This window comes from Henckelia pumila, chromosome 4, assembly GCF_033568475.1.
Source record: "Henckelia pumila isolate YLH828 chromosome 4, ASM3356847v2, whole genome shotgun sequence".
NCBI classification, from domain to species: domain Eukaryota; kingdom Viridiplantae; phylum Streptophyta; class Magnoliopsida; order Lamiales; family Gesneriaceae; genus Henckelia; species Henckelia pumila.
The window spans coordinates 23,680,077-23,694,038 of NC_133123.1; the positions used below are offsets into that span (position 1 = coordinate 23,680,077).

The 13,962-nt window shown below is 35.1% G+C and overlaps 2 protein-coding genes across 3 annotated transcripts; one reads left to right on the forward strand and one right to left on the reverse strand.

The window, feature by feature from the left end:
* Window positions 1-1,905: 1,905 nt before the first annotated feature.
* Window positions 1,906-6,369, reverse strand: LOC140864635 (autophagy-related protein 3). The gene is made up of 10 exons (XM_073268921.1): window positions 6,063-6,369; window positions 5,497-5,567; window positions 5,053-5,169; window positions 4,795-4,961; window positions 4,182-4,267; window positions 4,057-4,108; window positions 3,838-3,903; window positions 3,484-3,611; window positions 2,411-2,520; window positions 1,906-2,110 (listed from the first exon to the last, which is right to left on the reverse strand). The coding sequence occupies exons 1-9, from the start codon at window positions 6,221-6,223 to the stop codon at window positions 2,424-2,426; spliced, it is 945 nt and encodes a 314-aa protein (XP_073125022.1). The 5' UTR covers window positions 6,224-6,369; the 3' UTR covers window positions 1,906-2,110; window positions 2,411-2,423.
* Window positions 6,370-7,449: 1,080 nt separating this feature from the next.
* LOC140860100 (8-amino-7-oxononanoate synthase-like) lies at window positions 7,450-12,046 on the forward strand. Of its 2 annotated transcripts, XM_073262880.1 has the most exons (11): window positions 7,450-7,825; window positions 8,263-8,385; window positions 8,491-8,594; window positions 9,036-9,271; window positions 9,361-9,402; window positions 10,138-10,225; window positions 10,421-10,554; window positions 10,944-11,032; window positions 11,417-11,567; window positions 11,644-11,712; window positions 11,797-12,046. In XM_073262880.1, the coding sequence occupies exons 1-11, from the start codon at window positions 7,456-7,458 to the stop codon at window positions 11,921-11,923; spliced, it is 1,533 nt and encodes a 510-aa protein (XP_073118981.1). In that variant the 5' UTR covers window positions 7,450-7,455; the 3' UTR covers window positions 11,924-12,046. The 2 variants fall into 2 exon arrangements, 1 of the variants encoding a protein (XP_073118981.1); XR_012143595.1 differs by lacking the exon at window positions 11,797-12,046 and having other exon boundaries at window positions 10,944-11,102; window positions 11,644-11,706.
* Window positions 12,047-13,962: the final 1,916 nt, after the last annotated feature.

Below are 13,962 nucleotides of genomic sequence, written 5' to 3' on the forward strand. Positions count from 1 at the left end.
TTCTGAAGACTTTATCCGTCATCACCAATTTCTTTGATCCATCTGACAAACACATCAACTTCACACTCTTGTTTGATAAACTTTCTCTTCAATTTCAAGCTCTATTTAGCCACCACAACTCGAAACCAGTCCCATATCTACATTGGACACCATTCGGTCCAAGGTTCACAAAACTTCCATCTATGAAAAGTCGTATTAATGCTCAAAGTTGTTCTCAACATCTATTCTTTTATGCATAAAAAAGTATTACAAATTCAATAAAGAAAAGATAAATGAAAAATTTGACATGAAAAGGGTGTTATAGCTTCAACTTTCCTAGGAACATATTACTAATTTGATCGTGCAAAAATAAACAAATAGAATATTAATCAAAAGTGTCTCACAAATTCAATCCAATACTGAATTGTCCTTGCGAAAGGATTGCTAACTCGATAAAATAAAATCGGAGAAATCTGCATTTGTGGTGAAAATAAAAGAAAGGGAACAAATTTAGCACGCAAACATTGACGTCCTCTTTCAAAATCATGATATTGAATAAAAGAAGAGCAATGTATGAGGGTGAAAATAAAAGAAAGGGAAACAATAACAGAATCGTACGAGGGAAAAAAATAAACATTGGATTCCAATTTCTAAATCCTTCCATTGTTGAGAACACATGAACCGAAAGAAAAAAAATTGGCTTTGGTTTTTTTACAAACAGTTAGTGTGCATCAATCATAAATAAACAGTAACCGTTGATGAACAAAACAAAGGAAACTGAAAAATAACGCAACCGAAAAACCAATCCATCAATCATAAATAGACATTTCTTGATGAACAAAACAAAGGAAACTAAAAAATAACACTACCGAGAAGCCAATCCAAGTAAATAAACATGCTGAATGGTGTAGGAAATAAAAGAGAGGCGCACCAGAGAGTGTGATTTAGGAGTGAGCTTCCTATTCTTACTGATTTCGAGGGATTCAATGATTGTAATTGAATGATAAATTTCAAAGCAATAATAAGAAATTCAGAACTGAAGCAAATAAGGCGGAGAACAAATGTGGTTTGCAGTTAGTGTCCACTTTCTCACCCACGTTGGAGTTGGGTGACTTTATTTTTTTTTCTTATTTATTTGTTTGAAAGAAAAAGAAGAGCAGTTGGCGTAATTTGTCAAATTCATACCACTGTGCGAATTGAGAGAACGAAGAGCAGTTGAGTGATTTGTGAAAATGACAGAGAAAATGTGGGCAGACCGAAGTTAGGGATAGAAAGCAGTTTGTTTTTCAACCGCTTGCTATGGATTGGGCCATACCAGTGAGGAGCCATACCAAACGTACTAAGCAGTTTTTATAATGTGCTGAGCCTTTATTAAATAGTAAGAGAAGTAAGAGATATTGCGATCGTGAAACTAACATCTTCGTACAATTGAACATGCTCATACGAGGAGATCATCCAGAGTTATTTTCTATAATTTTGTCTTCTCTTCCCTTCTCTTATCTTATCTTCTTCTTTTTTTTTTTTCTTTTTCTTTTTTCCTAAAAACAACTTATTGAATAGACATTTTTACAAAATTAGAAAATAATGATTTGATCTTCATATTTCATTTTTATATAAATAATATACACGACAAATCTCTGCATGAACCATCGATATCATATACTTCCACAAAACACGTTAGTTTGATAAAGATTCTATAAAAGTTAAATGAAATGATATTATGTATGTATACAATTTTCAATTTAGGTATGTGTATATTATGTACGCATACAATTTTCAATTTATACAACCGAAATAAAATATAATCTAAAATAATAAAAATAAAAAGAACCTTGGCGAGAAACAGTGAATTTACTCATTCTCTGACCCACATATTTCTTTAAATCAAATTTGGCAACTGTGATCAAGATAACAGAAGCAGATCCATTTTGAAATATGGGATTACCAGAATTTACCACGAATGAGTGCTTCAATATAGCTGTGTAAACAAAGTTCATTAATTTAATAGATTAAATTAAATTTTGACACTCATGAACTTATATACAGTAACAATTTGCAGCAGACCACATAGAACCATCTTGGGCAACAGCTGCAACCATGACAATGTTTCTTGATGATAACTTAAGCCAGTCTGTAAAAATGACAAGAAAATAAGGTTAAAACGGTGAACTGCCGAGTACGATTAGAAAAACATTCTTGTCATAGACTCATAAACATCTACAAAATAAGTAATTTGAAAATCGAACGAGTCAATGAATCTGCAGCAAAAAAGGGGCAGTGCCTGTTACATTCTTTGGTTTTGATGCCCTTTAAATGTGAAAGAGATCGCTACTTAAATATTTTTTTAAAAAAAGAGAACGATGCTGAAAAGTATGCAAATTCTGTTACTTAAAGAACACAAAATAAGTAAAACAATGGTAAGTGGATTTACCTTGAAGTTGAATTCAGGAGCTGGAGCTACCTAGATCGAAGTCCATCGTGTAATCATATTCTATGGTAGGAATCACAGAAGCCATGAATTTCAAAAACAAGAAGAGGTACCTGTAAGAAATGGTATTTAGGAATCGCAACAATATTGAATGAGTCAGGGGAAAAGAAAATCAGTCGAAATCAGATAATCTAATCCTCGTATCAAGCTCCAGTGAAGTTTTTGCATTAAAATACAAACCAAAACAATGGAAATTAACACATAATACAAGAATCCTTTTGTTAAAACCTAAGAACAGAAAATTCTCATTTGCAAGGCTTACTTAGATCTAAGTGTTTGGGAGAGCTTATAAGAAGCATTTTTCAATTTTTTCTTCACAAAATTTCAAAATTTTGTTAAAGAAAAGCTGAGAAGTATTTCTTAGAAGCTCTCCCAAACACCACCTTAGTCAATCTACAATTTAACGTGTATTTACAGAAATCAATTGAAGAGCTGTTTCTTGCATTTTGAGTGTATATATTCAAGTCTCACAAGAGACCGTCCATGATTCTCCACTTTTTCTCCATCCTTGATTAGTAATCACCATAAGATTCAACAGTAAATCAGGATATTCATTATACACCTTTTCCAACCAACTTCTATTTTTTAAGTTTACAGATTTTCTGTACTTCAAGAAAAATATTAACAATATGTAAATCACAACACGAAGACCTGTTTAATAATCCATCTAGCTAACCAAATTTATTCCATGAAAACATGTCCTTTTATCTAGTTTCTGGTTTGCCACATGGAGTGCATACAGAGAAGAACAATAACAAACAAGACAAGAAAAATAACAGAAATTTGCATTTTAAACAAGACATGTTGAGCAGTTATTTGGAATTTTGGATATATTACTTCAGGGATTAATCTTCTCAAGGGGGGTAAATCTGATATGAGTTTCTTACAAAGCATAGTAAAACAATCTTCCCAAGTAGGAGTCAGAATAATAGCGACTCTGACGAAAATGAAAGACTCAAGGCAGAACCAATAGGAAAACAAGAGCAGGCAAATAAAAAGTGGGAGAAAATAAATACTTGTCGACTTCAGGCTCTACTCCTCGGGACATTAGAACATCAATGATTTTCTTCATCACTGCCCCGTGGCGACATGGATGTACAGAAGCATGTTTCCCAGGCAAGTGCGGATGGTCTTCAATAGTCACCTGATAGCAATATTAATAAATATTATGAGTTACCTAGTCAAACACTTGAAAGTAATGATCAAATTAATTGAGTCCTAAAACTCTCAACTCCGACCTTGCTCTCCTTTTGGGGGTTATTGGGGTCTTATAAATCAGTACAGAAAAAACAAGACAATAAAGAAATAAAGAAGACCAAGTAAAAATATAACGTTCTGTAAATAAACTCAGGCACCCAGATATAACTCACTGTTTTGCGAGCATGGTCTTGGCTAACATCTTCAAGAACAAGTTCTGGTTGTAAAAGCATCCTCGACTGCCATTGATCAGCAACAAATATTGTTATTCCTCTTAAATGGAAACATCACCATAACTGGGCACAAACGTCTCACATTCTCTCTAGTAGTCTGATTTTGTTAAATAGAAATTAAAAACGAACCATGAAGATTGAAAAGTAAAGGCAACTGACCTCGTCATAACCAGTGAGCCATACACGGGGAGTTTGGTAGTATTTGTCATACCTGAATAAGAGAAGATCATATAAGGTGCAAGCAACTAAAAGTTTTTATGGGTTTTAAGAGCAATGTGGCCTACGTTATGCTAACATCATATGTTCGCGTTCGTAGAATGTTGTCATCATCAGGTTCATGGGCTACAATGTATGTAGTCTGAAGCATTGCCTGCATCCACCAAAAATTCAAAACAGAAACATTATTATCATGCAGTCACAACATTTTCACATTATCCATATGCTCCACATAGGTACAGAAAATCCATTTCAGCGGTATCTTCTTTGTTTTCTTGTTTCTCAGGATCACTTTAACTGGCTAATGCGGAATTCTAGTTGCTATCTTGCCTAAACCCAGACAGTGAACACAATCCACATATGTTGAAAACTTCATCACTCCAATCCTCGTTATAAACACAAGTTCAAGGATTACAGTATGATTGAGTCATATGCAAAATAAATGAAGTTCACTAACAAGAGCCCCAGAAGAGGAAAGAGTTCTCCACGAAAACAATTTGAACTTTAAACTCCTGCGTCGCCAGAAGGCCTGAACCGTTTTAGACTCACCTCGCCGTGCTCAAGGAAAAGTAAAATGTTTTATAAAACCAATAAATAACACCAATAGTTAGAAAGTGGAGCTATATAACTACTTCAATAGAAGCATAAACAGTCAGCACCACTCTGGAAACCCTAACTCACAGGATCGTTTTCAACAAGGTTATCTGCTTCATCAAATTCTGCCATATCTGGAATCTCATCCTCTTCCTCGCCACCAAAATAAGACGGGATTGACTGAATTGTATTCTTTTTGCTGATTTCAAGTGTCTCCATGGAGGGTAAGTTTTCATCCTCATCATCCATGCTTTCTAGGCACAGGAAAATGTCGTTAGGAAGATTAGCACATAAAAGAATAAAAATTACATATTCGCAACTCAAGAAATGAAAACACAGATACACCTTTAGGTTTGCCATGAGTTGCCAACCAACCATCATTCTCATCATTCTCAAGTAGAACTTCACCTCCAGCAGCCTCGTATTCTTCTTCTATAGAGGAAGCTCTACGTAGACAGGGGACTGCAAGTAGAAAGCTCGCTAAGTAAGAATCGAATATAAAAAGTACAGAAAGAAAGGCCACCTACATGCAGAAAGTATGGACGAAATAAGGCTTATTTTCTAACAAAGTCATGGCTCGTGGAACTTGGTGGTAAACATTCCATGGGCCTGTGTATAATAATGAAAATACAAACTAGGCATTGGAAGTACCTATCTTTGGGTTTGTTCAATACCACCTCAAGACTAACCAATTATCAGCACAACCAATCAGCAACTCATTAAAAAATTCATAATTGCACACTTTTGAGCAAATTCCAGCATTTACCAGAATCCAAGGAAACCACTTACCATTTCTAGTAATCAAGAATTGTTTGTCCGTGGGCAAATATGATTTCCTCTTGCTAGGTTCACCTGATTCCCTGAGGATCAAGACGTAAAACATAAGGCAAAATAATGACACATTATCTCAGCTGAAAAGGCATAAGACTTTTTCTCACACAAAATCAAACTTTCAATTATGCCATGTTTCTTACTTGGAGAATCACAATGTGATTTGCAAATTGACGCTATAACGCACACAATAAGCACTCCCACCGCATTTTTTTTCACTGAAATTCTGATCTTAATCTGACGATCAATTTGAAATTTACTGAATAGTAGGAGTGAGCTATGCCCATTGGGTTAAATCCCAACAGCCACATCCCAAGAAACAACCTTTTTGACTCACAAATTAAATTTCACTTCACCCCACAAAAATATCAATTTCGACGTTGTAGCAAGATAATAATCCATTCTCAAATCAGGTTAAAACAAACTAAAAAACCAAAACCAAGATAAAACAGCTGATACACAAGCCGGAGTGGCAATCAATGAAAATAAGGATTCGGGATCAAGGGCAAGAGCCGGAACTTTACCACGCCCATGTGGGGCACTTGGAAACAAGGTTATCTCCGGCGAGGATGAACTCATTGATGGTAAGAACGCCTTTCTCTTTGAAGGCGGAGACGGTGCGGGGACTCGTAATTCGCTCCACCGTCCCCTTGAAGGCTTCGTGGATTTTCTGTGACAGCACCATACTCGGAATCCGCCGGAATCGGAATCGGAATCGGAATCGGAATCGGAATCACGGATCTAGGTTCCCCGCGATTTTGATTGGAGAGATGGGAAAATCGTGGCAACTTGATTCTTCTTGTGCTCAAGGAATTTGACTCGCAGCCAACTTTCGGGTCATTCAATTGATGTTATTTTTGAAATAAATATTACTAAAAATGTACATATCAAATAATTTAATATCTATATATTAATTCAATTTTAATTAAAGGTAAAATATGTGACTACAAATATAAATTTCTTAAGATAACTGTTTTTCTAACAACCTTAAAATAACTTTTTCTTTTCAAAATATTGCATTTTCTTATTTCGAAAGACATTCTAAATTTATTATTATTTGTATATCAATTTAATGTTTAGTTCTATTAAATTGAACTATTTATAAATTATTTCTGTTTTAGCTTATAATCCACCTTCTCCTTATTGAAAAACCCGTGTAAATGCCCGAAGCTACAATTCTGGTTTTATATATAAAAACCAACCATCAAAAAATATATTTCAAGCCAAATGGTAAATGATCATTCGAAATGAATTTTCGGAAAACAAAATTTATTTAAAATACATCGTGGTTAGACTTGGTAAGACGTGTTAATGGGACGGATCAATTCATAATCCGTCGTTTGACAAATGAGATGGGCGGATAAACTAATTCAACCCACCTATTTAACAAAGTAAAACCCAACAAACTTAATTATTTTTTAATTGAGTAACGCTCGTGTGAAACGGTGTCATTCGTGAGACGAGTCAATTCTACTCATGTTTATAATAATAAGCAATATTTTTGTAATAAAATATAATATTTTGTAATGAATAATTCATATAAAAAATACATATAAAAAAAAATAACTCTTGAGATCGTCTAATAATAGTTTGTCTTCTTAGTTATATTATATCTTTGAGATCGTATAATAATAGTTTTTGTCATCTTAGTTATATTATGCGGGTGGAGCGAGTATCCTGGACGGCTATTTTGTAGGGTGGGCCGATCAGATATAAACCCAATCTTAATATATTAGATGTGAGGGCGGACACGATAGACCAGCCCATTTTGTACCGTGATCAAAACTCTATTTCAGCCTTGTTTGTTGTTTCGACCCGAATTGCCTTATCGTGTGGGCCTTCAAGGTCCAGATTTGTAAGGAGAAAGCCATTGTGGCACTAGCCATAAAATCTTTCCTTTCAGTTTCGAGAAAGACGATGTTGCCAACCACCAAGTACACAGAATCCCACATGCACAAAGCCACAAAGGTTAACAAACTTGCGGCGAAAGTTCAACTTTGTGTGAAAATGGAGGAGACCTTCTTGTGGGACATTTGGGTAGAAGAAGCGCTCACTAAACTCGAATCTCTCAAGCTCATGCGTTCGCTTAGACCCATTCATCTCCCCCTCCCCAATGTTGTTACCGATCGATGTAGCTTCAACTCTGGCTCAATTGCAAATTCTTCGAGTAATCTTGATCGAGATTTTCGATTTTTTGATGGCCCACAAAAATGGGACAGAGCTTCCGTTGAAGCGAACATTTCCGAAGCCACGTTCCGGAAATGGCTTCATGATATCCCCAGTGCTGGTTAGATTACTTGTTTTGAGGCTTTTTATTTGGTTTCCTTTTGATTTGGTTTGGAAAGATTTGGTCTTGTCGGTTTATGGTGCCGCTTTTATTTTTTGTTTTATCTTTTTTTGGTGCGATTACCGTACGTTTGAGAGTGTTTGTAGAGGAAGAAGTCTATTTTTAGTTTAGAATCTAGCATTACTCGTGCGAGATTTTACGAGAATCTTACATTTATTATAGTTGTTGGTTAGAAAGATCGAGTTTTGTGCTTTGATTACGTATTTCTACATTATGTTATAGCTGGCTTTCAATGAATTTGCGATTGCCAACTCTATTTAAAGGGATTAAATTATGAAATAAGATGGAAATATACACATGGAGATGTTGAAAAAATCTTGATCTAACTATCTACTTCAGTCAACATCCTTTCTTTTTCTTCCATTTACTTTTCATAGGGGATGACAATGAAGTTGAAAGTGGAAGAGATGGAAAGCTTAAGAAGCTGATTGTCTTCTCTGGAAATGATTACTTGGGATTGAGTTTGCATCCTACAGTCATCGATGCAGCTAGTAAGGCACGTATAGTTTGGCCAGTCAATTTCATGCATTTTAACTTTACTGTGCATGCTACTGATGAACGGTTTTTCGGGTATTGATGTTGAAGTTTTCTGATTATACAGGCAGCTTGGGAGCATGGAATGGGTCCTAGAGGTTCTGCTTTGATATGTGGATATACGAGTTACCATAGGTTACTGGAATCATCATTGGCGGACTTGAAAAGAAAAGAGGTGCCATTTTCTCGGCCTTGACATCAAATCGTTAATGCTTTTATTTTACTTATATTTAGATTGAACAAAGATCTTTTACCTAGTACATCAGGGCTGTTTTATGCATTTCAACTATTTATGGTTTTAGTAGAAGAAAGTCTGTTTTGCCTTTCTGCTGACGGGAAATATGTTGTCTTGATTGTCAAAAAGCTAACTCAAACTTCATTTCTTTAAATTTGTGATTTGTCTCTCACCATTGGCTGATTGAAAACATGAACCTTTACTCTCAAAGTTTTGGAGGTAAACATTATTATTTTTTGTTGTGGAAGTAGAAATTATTGACTCGGGCACTTGAAGTGACTTTGAATACAAAAATACATAGTTTTAAAATTACTTCATGAACGGAGTTTTTCAAATTACTATTTTGCATACTGATTCACTGTTGTTCTAATGTTATATTAGGATTGCCTTCTTTGTCCAACAGGCTTTTCAGCCAACATGGCCTTCATGACAGCAGTTGGAAGTGTTAGTTTGCTCATAGCAGGAACCAAACCTTCAAAAGATGACAAGGTTGCTATATTTTCTGATGCCCTGAACCATGCATCAATAATTGATGGTATTCGCCTTGCTGAGAAACAAGGAAGTGCCGTGACCTTCGTCTACAGGCATTGTGATATGAGCCATCTCGATGCGTTATTGTAGGCTATTGATTCTGCCATTCCTTTTGCCTAATTATTCTCCTTTTCAATGGGGTTTTACGCTGATAGTTGATTTTATGATCCAACAGGTCAAATTGTTCTATGAAGAAAAGAGTTGTTATAACTGATAGGTTCGCTAAATTCCTGCTATTAAATTTGAAAATCCCAGCTGCTTGTGTGAATTTTTCTCTAAACTATTGAATGTTAATATCTGTTAGAGCTATATTAATTGTCTCTGATGGAAAATACCCTCCAGTTATAAGTACCGCTTCTTCAAAAAAATCCTTACCCTTGCTATGCTTAACAAGCTAGAAGTAATACAATGATTACATGCAGATATTTGCAACTTTTCTGCCACTTTCGGTAATGCATGAACATGATGTAAAATAATGCAAATTAGAAACGGGTTTTCTGTCATTGTTGCTGTCCAACATTGATTTATCGGTTTAACCCTGTAATTCTAAGTGATATCACAAATTTCTTACCCCCAAACTAACTTTTTTTGTACAGAATGGTGGGATTTTATACGTCTGAATTGTTTTGTTTCGAAATTTTGCGATACTAAGTTCCTTGTTATGACCTGTGGATAAAGTTGACTTTATGACTATTTCATGAGTATCTCGTAGTGAATACAAATTTCATCCATGAATTTTATTTGATCTAATGTATATGGAGTGAAGTAGAAAGTTATTTTATCCTTTTTTGTCCAAATATCAGACTTCTGGTCCCGAGAAAGAAACCTGGAACGAAAAGTTGTTTAATTTAACACTGCAACTCCCGTGATCCTTGATTCATAAATTCCCCTGTTTCCTCCTGTGAAAACCCTCTGTGTAACTTGGGGAAATTAATTTTGTCTAATCTGCCAGCTTGTTTAGCATGGATGGAGACTTTGCACCTATGACCGAGCTTGCAAAACTTCGTAAAAAGCATGGATTTCTTCTGGTAATTGATGATGTAAGTTCTGACCTGTTGTCATTTCTAAAACATTTTCCATTATAAAAGATTGCTTGACGAAAGCAGTGAAACTTCAGTCTCTTGCGATTGCTCTTTACTGATTTGGTTTTACATTATAGCTGCTAACTTATTTTTTAACTTCTGGATGCATATGAATGTATTATGTTTTAGCTAAACCATCACTTACATATGTAGGCTCATGCAACATTTGTTTGCGGGAAAACTGGTGGTGGAGCAGCTGAAAAGTTCGATTGTGAAACATGCGTCGACATTTGCATTGGCACTCTGAGTAAAGCTGCGGGTTGCCATGGTGGTTTCATAGCATGCAGGTAAGGTGACAGACAAACATCAACAATTATAAGGCTCATCTAGATATTCTCTGCCAATATTTAGCTTGAATTTTTACTCTATTCTGAGTAATATATGATACTTTGCATTTAATATAGACTTGTTTCGCTGATGACGTGTAGCTCATCTGGCACCAAAGTCCCAAGTGTGGGACGAGGTATCGAGTTCGAGACCCAATTTTAACAAAAATCCCCTCACCCAACTCAAGAAAAAAAATATAAACTTGTTTCAAAGTTTTTATTTATATTCTTACATTTTCAACTCTTCTGGTAGTAAGACATTTAGTTCGTTTTGCTGTCTTAACTAACACGGCTACCTTTTTAGTAAATCATTTAAAAATGACTGACTTGATTTACGTGCTTGATGGCAGCAAAAAATGGAAACTGCTCATTCAATCCCGGGGTCGTTCTTTTATATTTTCAACTTCAGCACCAGTTCCCGTTGCTGCCGCAGCCCATGGTTACTTTTACTTTCTATTGCTAGAAATTTTTTTTTCCCCTGGTTTATCAATTATGTTATTCTTGATGAGGTGAGGAAAATCTACCTTTTCAAGAAAAATGTTAAACATTTAAATTATCAAATCATACAAACCGGCATTCATCAGTCATCAGCGCAAATATTTCAGATGCTCGTGTTCCTCCTATACAACAGACAAATTTGTACACCATAGAACAATTTTATTCTTGTAGTACACCCTGGATAAGGCCTCCTGTCACGAGTTTTACGAAACCACAGTTCACTCATAATCGCTAAAACTTGGGATATACTCACAAAGAGTGGCGTGGGACTTTTTTTACACATGCTTCATCGTCTTTTCTTCTGTGGTTTGTCCAACTTATGCAGCCGCTGTTGTTGTGGCAACAAATGAATCTTGGCGTAGGCAAGCTATCTTGAACCGAGTGCAAGAATTCCGTGCTTTGACAGGAATCCCAGTAGTGAGTCACATCATTTCAATTGTTGTCGGAAGTGAAGATAAGGCCCTCCAAGCTAGCAGGTAATTCGCGTTATCTTCAGGTCTTTCTTCACGTTTTCGCGATGCGTAAAATGGCTGATCAAACATCTTGAATCAGGCATCTTTTAAAACTTGGTTTCCACATAACCGCAATCAGGCCTCCTACAGTGTCCCCAAATTCTTGCAGGTTTGCGATCGAACTGAGATACTGCTACGTTGAGCTCGAATTAAGCGTTGCATTTCGACTATTCTTGATTTTCTCTGGTTTCAGGTTAAGGATAACTCTGAGTGCAGCGCACACCAAGGATGATTTGATAAAGCTCACGAGTGCACTGTCTCAATGCATTAGTTTCAAAGAGGTTGAAGCATGTAGCCCAAGTTGCTACTCCAAACTTTAACTTTCTCATATTCTCTTTTTACTCCAATTTAGTGCTGCATGCCAAGTACTTCAAATACCTCTCGTGTTTTGTAAATTTCTTCAATTTCATTGTTTTGACAATTTGTTAAAAAAATATGCGAGCGCTTCTTCCAACATATAGCACAATATATATAATATATAATAAAAAATCAAAATTATACGGTTACTAAAATAACTTCTAGTAAGTCAGTAAATGCTTGATCTTACATTATCAAAAACTATACATATATATATGTATCTATGTATGTATGTATTTATATGTGCGTGTGTGTGTTATAAATTTTGTAGAAGATCAAATTTTAGGTGTTCAAACTAGTGAGTGGTTTATTGTTATATACAAATAATAAATTACAAATTTAATATTTAAATTATGGGTAAAATATCAAACCTTTAATTTATCAAAAGCAGTAACACTAGTTCATTACACATATCACTAATATATATCACCAATATTTTTATCTTTATTTTATGTTGCTGTAGTTTAAATTCCACCTGAGATAAGATTTTATGTAATTTTTGTACAAAAATTTAAAAATGAGCTTTATGGTTATATTAAAATAAAAAGTGTAATAATAACTTTTTCTATAAATGTAATATCGGACTAGCTTATCATTTGATATGATTCAACTTTTTTATAAAATAACCAAAGTTACCTAAAAATTTATCATATAATCCCATATTTGTGTCCAATGAGTTGTTTTGTCTAAATGCTTTTGAGAGTTTAATTTTAAAATAAGATATAACAAATTATATGCTACTTTGAACATCTTATAAATTCTATTACACGTTATAAGCATCCACATTGGTGCGGATTAATCCACGTTCCATCTCTTCAGAAAGCATGAGAACTGAGATCCACGTGACACATAACTCATGTTAGAACTACAGAGTGTTGATATGAACATAAGTCAGTTTATTATGTAGGTCAACCGATATCATCAAATGTCGAGCATTAAAGACGTCAACTGATCTAAAACTTCAGTGGAAGCACAGAGATCAATTGAGTTGACTTTGACCAAGAGCTAAACCAAAACTATCAAGATGGTCAACAACAAGAACTTCGAATAGTTGAGCACAAGAAATAACTTCACACAAAGTGCATTCAGTTTAGGAAGGTAAACTGAATAAGTTTTTCCTCAGCTAAAAACACTAGAATACAAATGATCAAAAGACTGAGCAATTCAACTGAATCAAGCATTAAACTGACTGATTGCTTCATCAGTTTATCTCATATGTATAAGATCAATCATACAAGACTGAACGCCGCATTAGTAGAACATAGCAGTGTACGATTGAGTCAACGATTGTCTGCGGAAAAGACAAGCTAACGATATTTGATTTGAGTGTCGTTGCCCGCCTATTATCAGAGAATCCATCCGACTCCAAAAAGAACTCTCGTATACATTAACATATTCAAGCAATCAGAGGTCAACTGAACATATGCAGTTGAATCACTCAATCAAGAGAGAAACTATCGTAAAGCTTATCATCTAAGAGTCGTAGAACACAAGCACACACCTATGTATTAAAAATCAATCCAGTGCTAAGTGTTGTGTTATAATCTGTAAAATATCAGTGTAATCAGTTGAGGTGCTGCAAACCTCATTGTAACAAGAAGCAGTCGTAAACTATTTTTTTGAAGTGTTTCTAGGAGTTCTAAGATAGGCAGTGTGTGTAAGTCTTATTCTTGGAGTGGGCTATTGCAAGTTGATTGTAATAGTCAAAGACTCAAAGTCTTCTAGAGTCAATCCTTCCGAAGAGGAAGAATGAGTGACCTACGAGTTTTTAAAATCTCCGAACATCCATAAACAACTCTTCGTGCTATTTTTACTTTTCAGTTCATCACTCACACACGCAGTCAGTAGTCCATCACATCTGAAGTTCAATCAACTTATTTGTAAATTAGTATCGACACACGAGAAGAACACGGCTCAGTTGACCAACTTCAACTGCACCATCCTAAGAAAAGATTTAAAATTCAACTGCTATAATAATATTTAAATCATCAGTTTACCTAGC

Excerpts from the sequence above, each read along its gene's own strand:
- LOC140864635 (XM_073268921.1), bottom strand. The coding sequence starts at position 6,223 with ATGGTGCTGTCACAGAAAATCCACGAAGCCTTCAAGGGGACGGTGGAG. Across the intron at positions 3,612-3,837 it reads AAGACCATGCTCGCAAAACA|GTGACTATTGAAGACCATCC; the intron begins GTGAGTTATATC and ends TATTGCTATCAG. Across the intron at positions 2,521-3,483 it reads GTAGAGCCTGAAGTCGACAA|GTACCTCTTCTTGTTTTTGA; the intron begins GTATTTATTTTC and ends CATTTCTTACAG.
- LOC140860100 (XM_073262880.1), top strand. The coding sequence starts at position 7,456 with ATGTTGCCAACCACCAAGTACACAGAATCCCACATGCACAAAGCCACA. Across the intron at positions 11,033-11,416 it reads CGTTGCTGCCGCAGCCCATG|CCGCTGTTGTTGTGGCAACA; the intron begins GTTACTTTTACT and ends CAACTTATGCAG. Across the intron at positions 11,568-11,643 it reads AAGGCCCTCCAAGCTAGCAG|GCATCTTTTAAAACTTGGTT; the intron begins GTAATTCGCGTT and ends ATCTTGAATCAG.